This window comes from Dermochelys coriacea, chromosome 11 (assembly GCF_009764565.3).
Source record: "Dermochelys coriacea isolate rDerCor1 chromosome 11, rDerCor1.pri.v4, whole genome shotgun sequence".
NCBI classification, from domain to species: domain Eukaryota; kingdom Metazoa; phylum Chordata; order Testudines; family Dermochelyidae; genus Dermochelys; species Dermochelys coriacea.
Window position 1 is genome coordinate 23,222,952 of NC_050078.2, and position 17,359 is coordinate 23,240,310.

At 39.3% G+C, this 17,359-nt stretch overlaps 1 protein-coding gene across 11 annotated transcripts in view; it reads left to right on the plus strand.

Annotated features, from left to right (window-relative positions):
• The window catches only part of KYNU (kynureninase), a 118,203-nt gene that overhangs the window by 37,632 nt on the left and 63,212 nt on the right, over positions 1–17,359 (plus strand). For all 11 annotated transcript variants that reach the window (XR_006277918.1, XR_006277919.1, XM_043505074.1 and 8 more), the window contains exons 4-8: positions 1,482–1,564; positions 11,866–11,927; positions 14,167–14,238; positions 15,448–15,522; positions 16,915–17,061. Coding sequence is in view for 9 of the 11 variants with exons in the window: in XM_043505074.1 (XP_043361009.1) it covers positions 1,482–1,564; positions 11,866–11,927; positions 14,167–14,238; positions 15,448–15,522; positions 16,915–17,061 (439 nt within the window). In the remaining 2 variants the exon portion in view is untranslated. The remainder of the gene's footprint in view (positions 1–1,481; positions 1,565–11,865; positions 11,928–14,166; positions 14,239–15,447; positions 15,523–16,914; positions 17,062–17,359) is intronic.

Sequence of the window (17,359 nt, forward strand, 5' to 3'; positions counted from 1 at the left end):
TATGCCAGAAGGCTCCTGCTGAGTTTGGGGGAACATCATAAGCCTGCTGCAATTCTGAAAGTTTATTTAGACCACGGTTCTTTTTTACTTTTGTCACAGCTTCTGGTTCTTCTTGTTCTCCACCCATTTCTCCACTGGCCCAGTTCCTCTTCTGAGGCAGCTTTATTCTTTTTCAGTTCAGCCACCTGCAGTCTGGTATTTCAGATTCCACATGTGCCTTCTGGTGTTCAGCAAGCAGGAAAATTATACAGTGTATGAGAGATGAGTCCAGGAATAAAATTCCCTTAAATGAACACCAATGTTATTTTTTCATATACTGATTTTGTGATTAAACATTTGCAATTTTGCATGCGTAGATTTATAAGTACATTGGTTACCTTACAAACTTATCTTTTTGCAGTGTTTGTAGCAGAGATGACTTCCAGCCATGTAGTTCAGATTCAGATGTAGATTCCAAATGCTCCAGAGGTTTGGTTTGGTCCCCATAAAGAAAGGAATAATTTTCAAAATATGATTTAGAAATACCAGCTATGGTTTCATAAACCCCCCAAAATTCAAAGGACATTTGTATCTGGGGTTTTATGGCTCTGAATAATTTTTTAGGGTGAAGAAAGGAAATGTCTGGTGGAGCAGGTTCACCCCTGAATATACAGCATACACATACATGTCATTTTGTACAATATGATGAATTCAAGTGGGCAAACTTTTTCTATTCAAAGAGGCTCTAAATGATCTTTGGCAAGGATTGCTGTAACCAAACAGCAAGGAAATCCTTCTGTCCTTCCCCCTCCACCCTATGTAGCCCCCCTTCAATGTAAATGCTGCTTTTGGACTAGATTGTGCCTTATGCTATGCAGCCATGCACAAGAGTAAGGGAGTGTAAAAAGCATCCCTTACTCCCCTGCACTGGCTACCAGAATTGTCGTTAGCAATGCAGGTGGGAAAGCAGCATTGAAGGGTCACTAGTCTCCCTTCTGCACATGTGTGTGGAGTTGGTGGGCAGGGATAGGAAGTGCCTACTCCAATGCACCAGCCAGCACAGCTATGCCAGGTATATGGCTGGTACAGATTACTTCCCTTCTCCACACACACAGCAAGCCCCACCAAGTTCCGATCTTGTACCCAGTCTGCTCCTGAGACAGTGCAACTATGTACTGCCCCTTTATATAGGACTTGTGACAAAGGTGTTATCTAACCCTTTGTGGTTCTCTAAACAAAACATCCATTTTGGGGTTTATTTGTCTTTGTTTTGTTAGTCAAAATTTTGAATTAGATGTTTTCCAGTCTTTAAAACCCCTCTTAGATGCCAATAAATGCATTGTTTGTTGGTGACTCTATTTGTTACGTGCTCATGTGGTATAATAAATGTACTGTGTTCAGATGAAACAAGCCCCATATTGAGGAGGACTGAGTTAGTGTTGTTAGCAATGTACCAAAGGGAACAGAATACATTTTCATCATTTGTTTCTCTTCCTTTTCAGAGGTGTTCATGGTCATTTCAATGGTAAGCGCCCATGGGCTTTAGGAGATGAGTGCATCGTGGAGCTTATGGCTGATATTGTGGGTATGTGTGGGCCAGAGAGAAAACTGTTTTTGAAAAAGTGTAATTTTTTGTCTTGTGATGGAGAACCCAGAAACTTTACATCCAAAACTTAATTCTCAGCACTTTGTTTCACAGTAGTCTTTCTGACTGCTCAATCCGGAGTCCAACTTATTTTAAGATCTATATGATTTAGGAGATGAATATGGATGATAATATGACCATGAGTATATCCTGAAACTAATTGCAGTGAGGGCTTCTAGGATCATCATAAACCACTTGCTCTTGTATATGAAGCCAAAACCCTTCTTAAAGGGCAGTGAACATCACTTCATTTCTCTTTTAAAGGGAGAGTCGGAGTGAAACAATAATTCCTTTGGTTCTAAGCAAAAGATTGTCTAGATGTTTACTGCTTTTCCTCCTTGTCTTGCCTACATGCTCAGGGTCTGACTGATTGCCATATTTGAGGTTGGTGAGGAATTTCCCCCCCCCCCAGGGTAGATTGACAGACTATGGTGATTGTTTTTCACCTTCTTCTGCAGCATGGGTCATGGGTCACATGTTGGTTTAAACTAGAGTAAATGGTGGATTCTCTGTAACTTTAATTCTTTAAATCATGGTTTGAAGACTTCAGTAGTCATCTTATGGGTCTATTTCAGGTGTGGGTGGGTGAGGTTTAGTTGGCAGCGATGTGTAGGAGTTCAGACTAGATGATCTTGATGGTCCCTTCTGGCCTTACAGTCTATGACTCTGTGATCTAGCATGAAACCCTACCCCATGTTAAGAGTTGTTTACCTCATCAGCATGGGGGCAGAACCAGCTGCCAAAAAAGAATATTTGACTTGCACCTCTTGTGAGCACCAATCCCCTCATTGCACCCCTCTAAAGAATCTGCCAAAGAACAATGAACACACTTGTTTATTCTAGAGTTAGTGTGGTGGTAGCCATGTTGGTGCCTGGATACTAAAAATACAAGGTGGGTGAGGTAATATATTTTATTGTACCAACTTTCTGCTGGTGAAAGACAAGCTTTCAAGCTACACAGAGCTCTTCTTCAGATCTGGTGAAGTTACTCAGTGTCATAGCTAAATATGAAGTGGAACAGATTTTTTTTAGCATAAATACTTAACACACATTCTAAGAGACCACTCATGGTGAATAGTCCTGTTAACACCTTTGCAGTCATAGGACAAAAAAAATGGGGTTAGTGAGTTACCGATTGTTGCAATAGACCATAAATCCAGTGTCTTTGTTAACACCATGATTTTTAGTGTCTAACAAAGTTAGGAGTCTAAGCTCCCAAGTTCATTTTTTGAAGGTGTTGTGCAGGTTTCTTTTGAGATCAAGGACTGAGAAGTCAGATATGGACTGATCATTTTGTGAAAAGTATTCAGCCATGGCTGATATGGTGTTTTTGTCTTATCATTTTTGTGTCTTAATTTATTCAAGAGTGTAGTGATAGTTGTTGTTTGGAGGCATTTATTTCACCCAATGAGGTACACCACATGTTGTGATAGGCATACGTAGGGCTCATGGATCTTGAAAGGTGTGTTGTGAGGGATATTGATCATTATAGCTGCAGGTTTTGCATCTTTCATGGCAGGGTCTGGTGCCACTTTGAGTTGGTCGGTGTGGTTTGTGAGGCGCTTACTTCTGACAATGAGCTTGGAGAGGTTGAAGCATTGTTTGAAGGCCAGATGAGGGAGTTTAGGAAAGATTTATTTCAGAATGTGGTCCCCATCGAGTATGGGTTGTAACTGTTTAATTGTACCCTGTATGGGTTCCAGTATGGGGTGATAGATGACAAGGGATGTGAGTGTGTGTTTGGAGGAGTGGTTGGTTGGTTTGTTTTTTTGTTTTTTGCTTATGTATGAAGCAAGTTTTCTCAGGGTATTTAGGTGGCCCTTTCCATTGTGTGATCTGCTTCTCTGGTGAAATGACCTTGTTTGGTGAAATTAAGTGTGTTTAAGGTTTGTTGGACTTTCTCCTCAGAACATTTTCTGTGAATCTGTATGCCTGGCTTTAGGTAACTGGTTTCTTGGTGTGTTTGGGATGGTTAATGGATCTTTGAAAGTAAATGTGGTAATCCATGGGTTTCTTGTATATACTTGTCTGTGGGGTTCCTATGTTGTAGCTGATTGTAGTGTTCAGGAAGGTGACAGTGAGGGAATGTTCTGGAGAGAATTTGATGGATGGGTGATGGTAGTTATATTTCCACCATAAATTCATGTGGGAATTTAGGTCATCTGTCCAGAGGATGAAAATATCATCAATGTATTTCAGGTATATGACAGGTTTCATGATCCATTTGTCCAGAAACTCTTCCTCAAGGTGGCCCATGAAAAGGTTGGCATATTGGGGAACCATCCCTAGCATTCCTGGCTGTTCCCATGGTTTGGACAAAGTGTGTGTTGTTGAGTGTAAAATTGTTATGGGTGATGATGAAAAGTGTTTGGAGTGAATATCTGAGTGTTGTCTTGTAGATATTTGAAGCAGGCAGAAATGCTATCATTGTAAGGAATGTTGGTGTATAGGGAGGTGCCATCCATGATGGCAAGGATTGTGTTCTGAGGGTGGTTGTTAATATTGTAGAGTTTCTGGAGAATGTCGGTTGAGTCCTGGAAGAAGCTGGTCCTCTGTGTGGTGAATGGGTTGAAAATGGTTTCTATAAGTCCTGATATTTCTTAAGTGAGAGTGACCTGGCCAGATATGATGGCTCTGTCTGAGTTCCCTTGTCTATATATCTTGGGAAACATGTTGAAGGTCCCTGGGGTGGGTTTGTGGGGGACAAGGTTGTAAAGTTTTTCTTGGAGTTGTTTGGGGAAGGATTTGCTGATATTGTTAAAATTCCTGGGTGAATTGTGATGTGGGAGGTCTTCTTTGAGTTCTCTATAGTGGATGGTGTCAGAGTTTTTGGTTGGAGTCCTCAATGTACTCATCACAGTTGAGAACTATGATGGCAACCCCTTTGTTTGCTGATATAATGGTTGGATTTCAAGGACTGCATAAACGCCCTCTTGACAGTGGAGAGATTGTGGTGGAAGTGATATTTGTTAAGAATTTCACAGTCAATTTTTTTCCCCTGAAGCAATCAATATAATCAAGTGTGTGGTTTCATCCACTGTGGGGTGTCCAATTAGATGATTCTTTTTTCTGATGACTGTCGGTGGGGACACGGTAGTTGTGGTAATGTGGTCATTGTTGTGAAAGAATTCTTTGAGGTGGAGTCAGCAAAATAATTCTAATTCTCCATGTTAGTTTGGTATCAGGTTCCAGAGCAGAAGTTCAGTCCCTTGGAGATCAAAGACAATTCAACTACAGTGAAGGGTAGTCTTGATAAATTGATTATATGGGGCATTGTTTAGTGTCAATCAAGCACTAGGCTCTGGAAAGAACTGGCTCAGAAAAATAAGACAAAAACACCATATCAAACATGGATAAATACTTTTCACAAAATGATCACTCAATATCTGCCCTTTTGATCTTCATCCTCAAAGGAAACCTATGTAACACCTTCAAAAGATTAGCCTTGGAGCTTAATTTTTTAATTTTGCTAGACACTAAAAATAATGGTCTTAATAAAGACACTGGATTTATGGCTTATTACAACACCCTGTAACCCATTAACCCTCCCTTTTTCATCCTAGGACTGCAAAGGTGTTAAGAGGCCACTTCACCTTGAATGTGTCTTAGAATGGTTACTTATGCTAAACAATCTGTTTCGCCTTGTATTTATCTGACACTGAGTAACTTTCCCAGACCTGAAGAAGACTGTGTAGCTCAAAAGCTTATCTCTTTCTCGAACAGAAGTTGGTCCAATAAAAGATATCACATTGCTTACCTTGTGTCTCTAATATCTTAGAGGTATAAAAGGCAGCCATAGAGAGAGCTCCTGGAAGCTCAGCAGGCCCACATGCAATGGATTGGGTTTGAGTATGAATTTTCCTTCGTAGCTCCTCTCCAGAGCCACAAATAAATGCTGACATAGATTTTCCACCCTGGCTGCCTTCCAAACTGCTCTGAGGGGAAAAGAAATGGTGTAGGCAGTGTCTCCTCTTGTCCCTTTCTCTCTACAAAGATCACAGAGTTTGCATAGAAAATAAGAACTATAAGAATAAATAAGAAATAGAAAATAAGAACTATAAGAATAAATAAGAAAATAAACTGAGATTAGGCTGGAGTTGGCTAGTATCTTTTACTTCAGTTTAGCAAATTGAGGTAAGGATTGGCCTCAATTTGCTAAACCCACAAAATTGAGGTGTAAGGTGTTAACCTGTGTCTACACTAGGGAAAAGTCAAGGTTAGATCAGATTAATGCATGTTAGCTAAACCCAGTGTATCCTAGACCTTTTCTTACTATAGAGAATCACATTGCATGGGAAATCCAGGATCCATACCTGTGGCCAAGGGAAGAATAGTAGGACTCTGGGGTGATGGGAGAGAATGCCTGGAAAGCATTCTCTAATGCTGACCATCCTATTTGACTATTCCTCATATAAATTAATTTTACGATATTTAAACCTTGTGAAAGAAATTTTCATTATTTTATTTTATGAACATATTTACTTCTAATGAGGGAAAAATATTTCTAAATATCAGATTGTTAAACAAAGCTCCCAGCCAGCTAGGGTTCTGGCAATGATAACTAGACTTGAGATAATGGGAGGAAGTTTAATCATGGGCTCAGTCTTAAAAGGAAAATCATAGGCAGCTATATTTGTTTGGGTTTTTTGTTTAATTTCCCTCACACACTTGTGCAACTGGGTTTCATTCATGTGAATGTTTGGAGAAGAATTTTTATTTGTGAGACTACAGGTATCTGTTTCTTTGCAAACAAGTATATTCACTTTCCCAGCAAAAGATTACAAAAAGATTACATGTATAAAAATCACAATATATTCATGGGAAAGTCATAAAAATATAAATAAAAACCAAGTCTGATCAGTTGTTCAGCATGAATAGTGCAAACAGCTTTAATTGTTTTTCTGTCTAGGATCTAACATTGGTACCCATCAAGCATACCACATAGTACTGGCTAAGAGAAACAACAATATTTTTCTTTGTAGAGGTGGGGTTTGCAATTAGCACTGAATACAGAGAAGTTAGTGGTCATTCTTATTTCATCTGGCAGTGAGTTTCATAGTTCTGATCTATGAACGATCTGTCTCCCACAGTCACAAGTTTCTTTCCACTGGTCAACATTTACTGTTCTGGTGCTGGGTAGCTGTTATGGGAGGTTGTGCTTAAGGAGAGACATTTAATCTCTCAGGTAGCTAGCACCAATTCCATTCAGGGCTTTGAAAGTCAGGACAGAAACCTTGAACTGCACATCTGAGTGCTGTGGCCATTTTGTGCCACCTACAAGGGGACAATACATCCCCTTGCATAGAACAACCCTCAGCTACCCAGTGCAGAGATGCTTTGCAATTTCTGCACTGCCTCCACGTAAGCCCTGGCATAGGAGGCACTCCAGGGGGTAGACTGAAGTGGGAGCAGACATAATCAAGGCAGACCTGCACCCTGATTTTTCCACTGTCACAAGCCCTGTATGAGTTATGGCTACAGGAGATGCAAGTTACAGTAGCTCTGGTTCTGCCCTAGCCTTTATTGTTTGTTGTTTGTTTTACAGTAGCATCTAAGAGCCCCAGTCATAGACCTCCGCTATATTAGATACTGTACAAACACAGAACAAAAGTCCCTGCCCCAAGGAGCTTACAATCTAAGTATAAGACAAGAGACAACAAATGGATCGTGACAGTCCAACAGTAGTATAAAGAAACAATGAGCCAGTATTAGCCAGCATGTTGAGTTGCAGTCTCAGCCCCACCAGCCAGTACCTTGTCCCACAACAGCAGACAATAGGAGAGGTACATGCATTCTCTATTCAGACTGTGTGCTAGCACTGATGCAGGGATGAATCTAGCTGCAACTCTTAATTGCCTGACAGAAAGTAGGGAATTGGAGTGATGTGTTCTGTGTTGCAGATCTGTCAGACTTCTGCATTCTGTATTTCACCATCAAAACAGTGTATTTTAAAGTACTCCTTTAACTAAAAAAACTATGCACAGCTCGGAGAGAAGAAATTTAAATCTTTGTGTAGCAGCCATCTCATTTCTACTGTTGCTAATCTCCTTGCTCACCCCTTCTCTTTTAGAGCACTCATACACTTATTGTGTATCTTATAAATATTTCTTCTGGTCTTTCACCAGAGTCAAAATGTTTTTAAGTTGTTACACCTTTATCCATTTTAAGCAGCATGAACAATGAATAAAGGTCAACACGCTATTAACCTGCGTTTGTTTTGTTTTCAATTGTTCAGTGGGCAGGATTCTGTAGCCCTGTTGCACTCTACGGCAGTTAAGGTTCATTATGTACTGAGCTGTAAAATGTGGTCTGAGTTGGAATTTGGCATTAAGATAATCAGCCCAGCAGGATTTTATTTGTGGGAAATTTCCTTAGAACTAATTTACAGAATCTAAATGATTATTTCTTTGAAAAGGAGCTAATTAAGATAATATCTCCCCCCAAATAATGGATGAATTGTCAACTATCTAGACTGGTAAGATCTCCATAATATGGACTGATTATTTCAGGCTCTTTTTTTCTTTTATGTAACAGTGAAAAAGTGAAGTGAATAAATATGAACAACAACACTGTTAAAATGTCTTCTCCAATGTGGTATTTACAATTAAGCATTCTCCCCAGCAACATGCAATGCTAAGTATTTAAGTGTGTCAAGGAGAGAGGAAGGCTGAATTCTGAATTTTTCCTTTAGTAGGTTTAATGTGAAGACATAAACAGAATTTTAACACTGTTTGGTACTGAATATTTACCATATTATAGAGGAGGAAGAATTGTCATAGCTTATGCTGAGAAGCAGTAAGTATATGTTGTCTGGTGGAATTTATTTAGGAATGGACTAAAGGCTGTAAAGATTTTCTTTTGTCCATTTAAAGGTTTATAGCCCTATAACACCTTGCTTATTAAATGTGCACACTTTCTTTTAAAATGAAAGTTACAATGGTAAATATATTGTGAAGTGCAGAGTCAAGGTCACTAGATGTCAAAGCTCTTTTCTTTTCTTAAGCCAAATGGCGTAACAGGGAAAATGTAATATTGCCTTTTCCTACTATACTTTATTAAAACATTACAACCTTGGCAGGATCACCTTCTAATGAAATCAAACTAACTGTATTGCTGCTGTTGTACAATGTGCTCAGGCAGGTCTCTGTTGAGAAAAGACTGAGTACTGAGCAGATTGGTAGTGACTTTGAGCGATAACCTGTTTTCAGGATTGGGGCTTTTAGCCTTTTCCAATCATTGCACAAAATGCTTTTTACTTATTCTGGTGAGAACCAGACTCCTGTTGCCAGGGGTGCTGGAATGATTTTTATAGTCAGGGTGCTGAATGCCATTGAACCAAACTGTAAACCCTGTATAAAATGGAACCCCACTTCAAGCCAGGGGGTGCAGCAGCATCCCCCACACCCTTGGTTCCATCACCTATGCCTGTTGCAGTCACAAGGCTGCAGGGGTGGGGAAAAAACTGGCAGTGGTTGCCTAACACAATCAGAATTATTTCCAATGTTGTAGCAAGGATGGTGTTTTACAAACACTGCTTCCTTTCACTAAAGAGAGGATTTATCAAGCAGAATATATAGAGGGTTATTCTGTCTTGGTGATATAGTATAAAGATAGGAGATAGTGATGGCAAATATAGTTTTGTCTCTTGAATGGTCTTTGAATATAGTAATAGGTTAATTGGATCATACAAGGGTTGTTTCTTAAATACAATGCAGATTATAAAGGATTCCAATGAATCATAGACTATCAGGGTTGGAAGGGACCTCAGGAGGTCATCTAGTTTAACCCCCTGCTCAAAGCAGGACCAATCCCCAACTAAATCATCCTAGCCAGGGCTTTGTCAAGCCTGACCTTGAAAACTTCCAAGGAAGAAGATTCTACCACCTCCCTGGATAACCCATTCCAGTGCTTCTCCACCCTCCTAGTGATTTTTTTCCCCTAACATCCAACCTAAACCTCTCCCACTGCAACTTGAGACCATTACTCCTTGTTCTGTCATCTGCTGCTACTGAGAACAGTCTAGATCCATTCTCTTTGGAACCCCCTTTCAGGTAGTTGAAAGCAGCTATCAAATCCCCTCTCATTCTTCTTTTCTGCAGACTAAATAATCCCAGTTCCCTCAGCCTCTCCTCATAAATCATGTGCTCTAGCCCCCTAATCATTTTTGTTGCCCTTCACTGGACTCTTTCCAGTTTTTCCACATCCTTCTTGTAGGGCCCAAAACTGGACACAATGGCTTGGATGAGGCTTGCTTTTTGTGGCCATGAAATTCAATAAAAGAAAGCTTTAAATTTTAAATATATAAATTACAAGAGAGCAAGACTTATGTGATAAATACAGTGTCATATTTAATTTGGGATATTGGCATGCAGTCAACCATTTTTGTTAATGTGTTGAACAGTACAACAAGACACAGGCAGAGAAATGGTAGTTTTAGCTCCACTGCGGCTCTAGTTAGAAGGGGCTCTGTGTGCTTATGGAGATGGGGAGATAGGGGCAGGGGACCCATCACTTCATGGTGCCACCCCTTTTTCAGCCCCATGTTTCTATATCAAAACAAAGGATGCAATTAATATAGCTCTGAGCTGCACTAACTCCCTCTGGCTCCCTCATGCAGCTGCTATTGAGCAGCTATGTAACTGCATGGCATCTGCAGGAGCATGCTGCCAAGAGAAAGAAAGGGTAGTAGAGAAATATAGGTTGGCTGAGGGTGAAGCAGTTTTGTACCTATAGATGACCAGGCTTGATGTGCTTGCCCCCAACAAACTTTACGGTGCTTCAAACCTCTGCCCATTGAGTCTGGAAAATCCATGTGAGGAATTCTTCAGGAGATCTCCTGACTCTTTAGAATCTTGCCACAGTTCCCTCCCTCTCATACAGTGGCAGGTTGAATGACACACACAAGGAGCAACTGAAGACCTATTTATATTATAAACTCTTCAGGGCAAGGATCATCTAATACTGTGTTTGTACCTTGGCTAGCATAATAGGTTCCCACTCTTGATTGGTCCTTAGGCACTACTGTAATAAATAAGGTTGATTGATAATAACAACAACAGCAATAAATCATCCTAGACAGCATAGTGCTTGGCCGTTCATCCAGTAGTAGCAAATAAGGCCTACTGCAGGTATGTGATCCCTTATACAGAGGTTTTGGGACAGTAAATTCATGTCGTTTCCAAACCCACTGGCCATGCACCTTTCTACTTCAGGCCCATTCACAAGTACTATATTTTTCCTACACCGGTGCACTGACAATCCTGACAGAACAGTTCTCTGGAACCCAATCGATGGCAGAATCATGGTGCTGGGTCCTTCTCATCTGCTTTTCCTTTTTTTTGTGTATGTGTTCATTCTCCCCTTCAAGCTTTAGTCCTCTCTTGGGCTTCTGTTCTCCTCAAGCCTATCCCACATCTGTAGAGATTATCAGGCAACTCAGACAAGCCCATCTTCCAGCAAAAGAGACTTGGCAAAGTGCTAATTCATCTCTAGGGTGTACAGATGGTTGTAATTCTTTTCAACAAAAAGACATGAAACCAAAGCCAGGAACCGGTAATTTTTCATGTTTAAGCTCTGCCCTGTATAACATATAGCCCCTTATCCTGCCTAAAACCTCCCCAGCAGCTGATAGGTGTTTGAGAATTGGTTCATAAATAAGCAGTAAGAACAATATTGGAAAAATCCATTAGTTGTGCCTGAGGTTCCTATTAGCCTCCATATATCTATATAGTTATCTGAGAGCTATGTACTCAAAGCTGAATCCAAAAGCTTGGCTGTGGATAATAATTAATTATATTTTGCAAAAATCTTTTTTATTTAGGATGCATTTTACCTTGGCATTGTATACTAACCATTTAAAAATAGATGATTTTCCTTAATATATATTTTTTATCTAGAGATATTTGTTTAGAGATGTACTTATGGCAAACATACACTGTTGCTGAATTTGGCTAAAGTATTAATGATAAGAATAAATCAACTGGTGGTTTGCTGGGAAATGAAGATACTTCATTATCTCTTAATGGCTATATCAAACCTGAAAAAGACATACTTTTTGTCAACTGACCCAGTGAGTCAGACAGGAGAACTTTTTATTTCAGTGGGATGACACATCAAATATGTTTGCCATCTAGTCTTTTGAGAGACATTGACTGAAAACCATGCATTTGCTTTTTACATCATTTTACCAGACTTTACACAGGGTGAAAAGAGATAGAAACTTCTGTGTTATTACTTTTCAGGTTCTCGAAAGGAAGAAGTAGCCCTAATGAATGGCCTGACTGTTAATCTGCATCTCCAGATGGTAAATTCATTCTTTTTTTCTCCAGTATTTAGTACATTTGATATTGTCAAACTAACTTTAGTCCTTATATCTTGAATTTGAAAAGATTTTACTCTTCATTTATGTTAATTAAAATATTTTGTGGAGGTTCCTACAAGAAAGCACGGGACAGTGATCTCGATGCCTTTTTCAAAAGACTTGAGGATCTTGCTGAGTGCTCTGACCTATGTATTGGTATATACAGTACCTTGCTCAGCCCATAGGAAACATAAAGCAAAAAAGCTGGGCAGCAAAGCTTTTTTCCACAAACATTTTAAGGACAAATTTGATCTTTTCTCATGTACACTATAAAACAATGACTAAAGGGTAGCATTCGAGACTCTTGTTCAGGAGATGTGTGCAAATACCTATTTGCTTTTTTGGGGGTTTCCAGACACATTTCCAGAGTGACATTTTGATAGCTGCTCTGAGAGTCCTCTTAAAACATCATAGCTCAAGAAGAAGATTCTCATCTGAGGTATTAATAATTTCCCTACAATTTAAGTCAAAAATGCATGGTATATGGGCTCATCATGTGAAGGACTATAGTATATAAATATAACTAGAGCCCTACCAAATTCACAGTCCATTTTGGTGAATTTAACAGTCATAGGGTTTTAAAAATAGTAAATTTCATGATTTCAGCTATTTAAATCTGAAATTTAACGGTGTTGTAATTATCGGAGTCCTGACTCGAAAAGGAGTTGTGGGGGAGGGGGTTGCAATGATATTGTAGGGAGGTTGTGGTACTGGTACCCTTACTTCTGCACTGCTGCTGGAGGCAGTGCTGCCTTCAGAGCTGGGCAGGTGGAGACTAGCGGCTACTAGCCAGGAGCCCAGCTCTGAAGGCAGTCGCCACCAGCAGCAGTGCAGAATTAAGGATGGTATGGTATGGTATGGTATTGCCACCTTTACTTCAACAGTACTGGGCCCTCATTAAGCAGCCGCCACTCTCCGACCGCCCAGCTTTGAATGCAGCATTGCAGGAGTAATGTTGGAGTGGTATGGTATTGTTGTCCTTACTTCTGCACAGCTGCTGGTAATGCTGCCTTCATAGCTGGGCACCTGGCCAGCAACCGCCACTCTCCAGCTGCCGAGCTCTGAAGGCAGCGTAGAGGTAAGGGCAACCCTCCAGCAACTCCCTTTTGGGTTAGGACCCCTAACTTGAGAAACGCTGATCTCCCCGCTGAAATTTTTATAGTATAGGGTAAAAGCAGACAAAAGATCAGATTTCACGGGGGGGAGACCAGATTTCATGGTCCGTGACTCATTTTTCATGGCTGTGAATTTGGTAGGGCCCTAAATATAACACCTGGTAAATAATCTTTTCACTGTTCGGTAAGGAATTATAAAGCTGCCTTCATTAGGCCCAGATCACTTCACAGCCCCCCAAGTTCTGTGCTCAGTCCCAGAGCTCCCACTTTTTCCAGAGCTTGTGAAAGGCATTCTGTCAGTGTGGATCCCACACTACATGAAGGGGTAGAAAGTGGATGGGCCATGATTAGTGGGTGTGGCTTCAGACAGAGTATAGGTAGGAACTGACATTCAGCTTGGGGCTGTATTATATATTTTGTGGAGCATCACCTTGCAAGTCTCTCTGTCAGGGAGATGCATGTGATGCAGTGATCCACAGCTGGTATACAGACACATTGTCTGCATGAATGGCCCAGGTTTCTGCTGATCGTTTAGGTTTGGAGGTAGGCCCTACAACATTCATCACAGGAGGATGGCAGCAACACCACCCCCATCACCAGAGGATGATGTGGGAACTTTGCAGAAAGCTCTGCGCTCCCTCTGCAGGCTTTGCTACAGAAGGGAATAATCTGGATCTTGGTGATTAGAGCAGGGGGATGGAAAATCAGGATGACTGTGTTTTTTATTTCTGTCTGCCAGTAATTTGCTTGTATGACCTCGACGAAATCATGTAGGGTGTAATACCGGCCTCACTGAAGTCGGTGGTAATGTTGCCATTATCTTAAAGATGTGGATTTCACCCTTAAACTCTCTGTGGCCATACTTACAAATTTGTAAAATGGGTACAATGTTATAAAAGTTTTCTACATCAGAGTATTGTAAAGACTAAATATTTTTCAAGTGCTCTGGGATTATTTTGACATGCTCTACATAAATGCAAATTGTTTGTATTTTTCTTAAATTATACGTGGGGATGAATTCTTTAGTCTCGGTTTAGATAAATGTTTTAACATATTTTTTTTAACAGTTATCTTTTTTTAGCCCTACTCCAAGTCGCTATAAAATTCTTCTAGAAGCCAAAGCCTTTCCCTCTGACCATGTAAGCAATTCATATTTCACCATATTTGTATTATTAATCATATACTGGAAAGAGTATCAGTAGCCTGATTTGAATATTTATTAGATAAACTTGTCCAAGTACCATTACAATAAAAATAAAAACTGTCAGATGCTTTTGAGCTTAGCATGTTTTACAGATTGTAGTTTTATTCCTTTCGTTCAAATAAAAAATGTTACAAGATGAAAAGATTGAATGGGTACATTGATTTATTAGCCTTTTTAAAGACATTGAACAAACTGCTGGCCTAAATCAACTGAAGTTGTAGCTGTTTTTTATTAATTCATGTTGCTGTTTTACTTGGAAACCAAGTCAATAGAAAACTCACAACATTAACACTTGTATATCCCCAGACAGAGGTGGAAATGCTTGTTTTTTAGCACTTTAAATTACTAGTTCAAACATAATTTGTGTGCTATGAAACAGGAGACAATAGTCTGTGCATCACAGCTTACAGCAAATAAATCTTCGAGTTTGTGGCCCAGTGTTACTTAATCATCAACTCAGTAAACTCTTGGAAATTGGTATTTTTTTTTAATCTTTAAGGCACAATAAAATGACTCCAAATATCACTCATAGGATTATCTGTAACCCGGATGCATGAACTTCAGATTGCCTTTATTCTAGGCTCCAGAGCTCAACAGTTACATTTGCCTTTGCTCACGATAGCTTCATTTGTGCACACTCTGTGCCTTCTATGTTCCTTTGACACCCCAATAATAAGCTGTACAACTGCCTTCATCTTAGACCACTATACTATAATTATTAACTGTCTATAGCACAATATTTCTGATTGACTATATTTGACATTGTCCCCCAAACATTATCAATACAGTATCGTTAGTGATAAAATCATTGGCTGAGATATTTAAAGCTTGGAGATAAAGACATTGGGTGGACTTAGTAGTAGTAGTACTATTTTGTAGTGCCTATGAGCCCTAGTCATGGACTAGAACCCCATTGTGTGTGTTAGGCACTGTTCAGTCACAGAACAAAGGACAGTCCCTACTCCAAAGAGCCTTGGCCCACTGAAGTCAATAGGAGTTTTGGCCCATTGAATTTAATGGGGCCAGGATTTCACCCACTAATTTTAATGAAAGATGTGTGTGTAGGTTTGATATAAAAATCTAAGCCATTTCTTTTAAAACCCATTTGTTTTGCTAAACTGTAGTACATGAAATTCTTTTTCAGTATGCTGTTGAGTCTCAGCTTCGGCTTCATGGACTTGATGTGGAGAAATGCATGCTCATGGTACAGCCACGCAAGGTTTGTGAGGGATATAAATGTCAGAACTCTCCTCTCCTTGTTAACATTGGCTATATACCTGTAATTAGCATGGGCTATAAATGTGTAGTTAGTACAAGAATGGAGGTGTTGTCTCCCAAATTCTTTAGCATCTGCTGTCGTTGGTTATGTATATGCATCTCTTCTTATATTTCTACTCATGTGCCTAGAATTTTCAGATAAACTTATCGATTGCCACTAATTGTCTATTCTGTTGCTTTCCATACATTTCTGACTTTAAGGACCAATATTATCTTTGTTGTCTGACTTAAATTGCTGGACTTATCTCTTAGGAAGAAAATAATCTTTCAAAACAGTTACTTAGAATGTATTTTCTGATTGCCATAACACAATAGGCTCCTAAAAGAATGCAAAATTCAGAAGCATCAGCATATATCTTCCTTATTGTTTTCTATCTTAAAAGATTGCCATAAAGACAACATACTATATCTTTATTATCACAACCTAAGGAAAGAGCCTGCTTCAAGAAATATTTAATTTAGATCATGTTGAGAGATTGCATTACGATCCCTTCTCAACATAGGAACTTTGCCACTTAACTATAATATGGATGATGACCACTGGATTCTAAATTCTGAGTAATCTTGTGAGGAGAGTGAGGCTACTCCTGAATCCTTGATAGATGTTCAAAGATTGTTAAGATAATAGCAGTTACTTCCAATTTAGCAAATTTTACCCAAGCTCATTGCAGTAACAAATTTAATTTCATTCTGAGTTTTAACTGCCTTGGTGTCCTGAGATAGTAGTGGGTGGTGGCTACTTTGTGGGGAGAAGGAGGCAGAAAACCTTGCTACAAAAATAAAAATTAAATTTTTCTGTTGAAATTTCTTTATATTTAATGACTTTAGGTTTGGGATTTTTTTGTACTTCTGATTATGACAGACTTGCCATTTTTTGAAATATAAATATGGCAGATTTAGAATAGTTTCCTCTGGGAAATGAAGTGTACTAAAAGGTGAGGGAGAGACCTGATAGACAGCTTTTAATACTTGTGGGTATCATGATTTTCAAATGCCACATAAAAATCATTATGTATTCTGTTTACACCAAGATCTTTTTATATTGTAAATTAAAACTGTCTGAAATATTAAGAGGGGTGAAAGCAAAACAAATGTTTTTAAGAATCTACCACCTTGAAAATAAGTTGCTAATGATTTTTCATTTTTTGCAGTAACCTACTCAAAGGCTATTTCCTGTCAATTACCTTTGTAGATCATTGTTGTGCTAGGATACGCTTTTGCTCTCCCTATGCAGGCAGCACAGCACATAGTAAAATATAGATTATGAAATAAGAAATGACAGTTTCATTACTGCCAGGGTAGATGTAAAACATGTGCTTTAACTTTATTTTAGGGGGAGGAGACCTTGAGAATTGAAGATATTCTTGACATAATTGAGAAGGAAGGGGACTCTGTTGCTGTAATTTTGCTGAGTGGAGTGCAGTACTACACAGGACAGCTGTTTGACATCCCCAGAATAACAAAGGCTGGCCAGAAAAAGGTAGAATTGTTCCAAGACTACTTCTCTAAAATTGGTTTAAAATAATCCTTTCCCCCTCTATAAACTGGACAGATACGTAACATATCGGTGGTCTATCTTAATCACTCTAAAGATTTATAGGAAATCATAATCTTATTCTTGCATTTCCCAAACAATTCTTATAGGGTGGCTTAAAAAAAATCTACAGAAAGGCTATTATTCTTTATTAAATTCTGCAGGCCTCTTCTTTAAGAGTTCTGAATGGGGAAGGAAATGATCATCCCAAACTCTTCAAAATAAATAGAGCACTGTGTGTTAG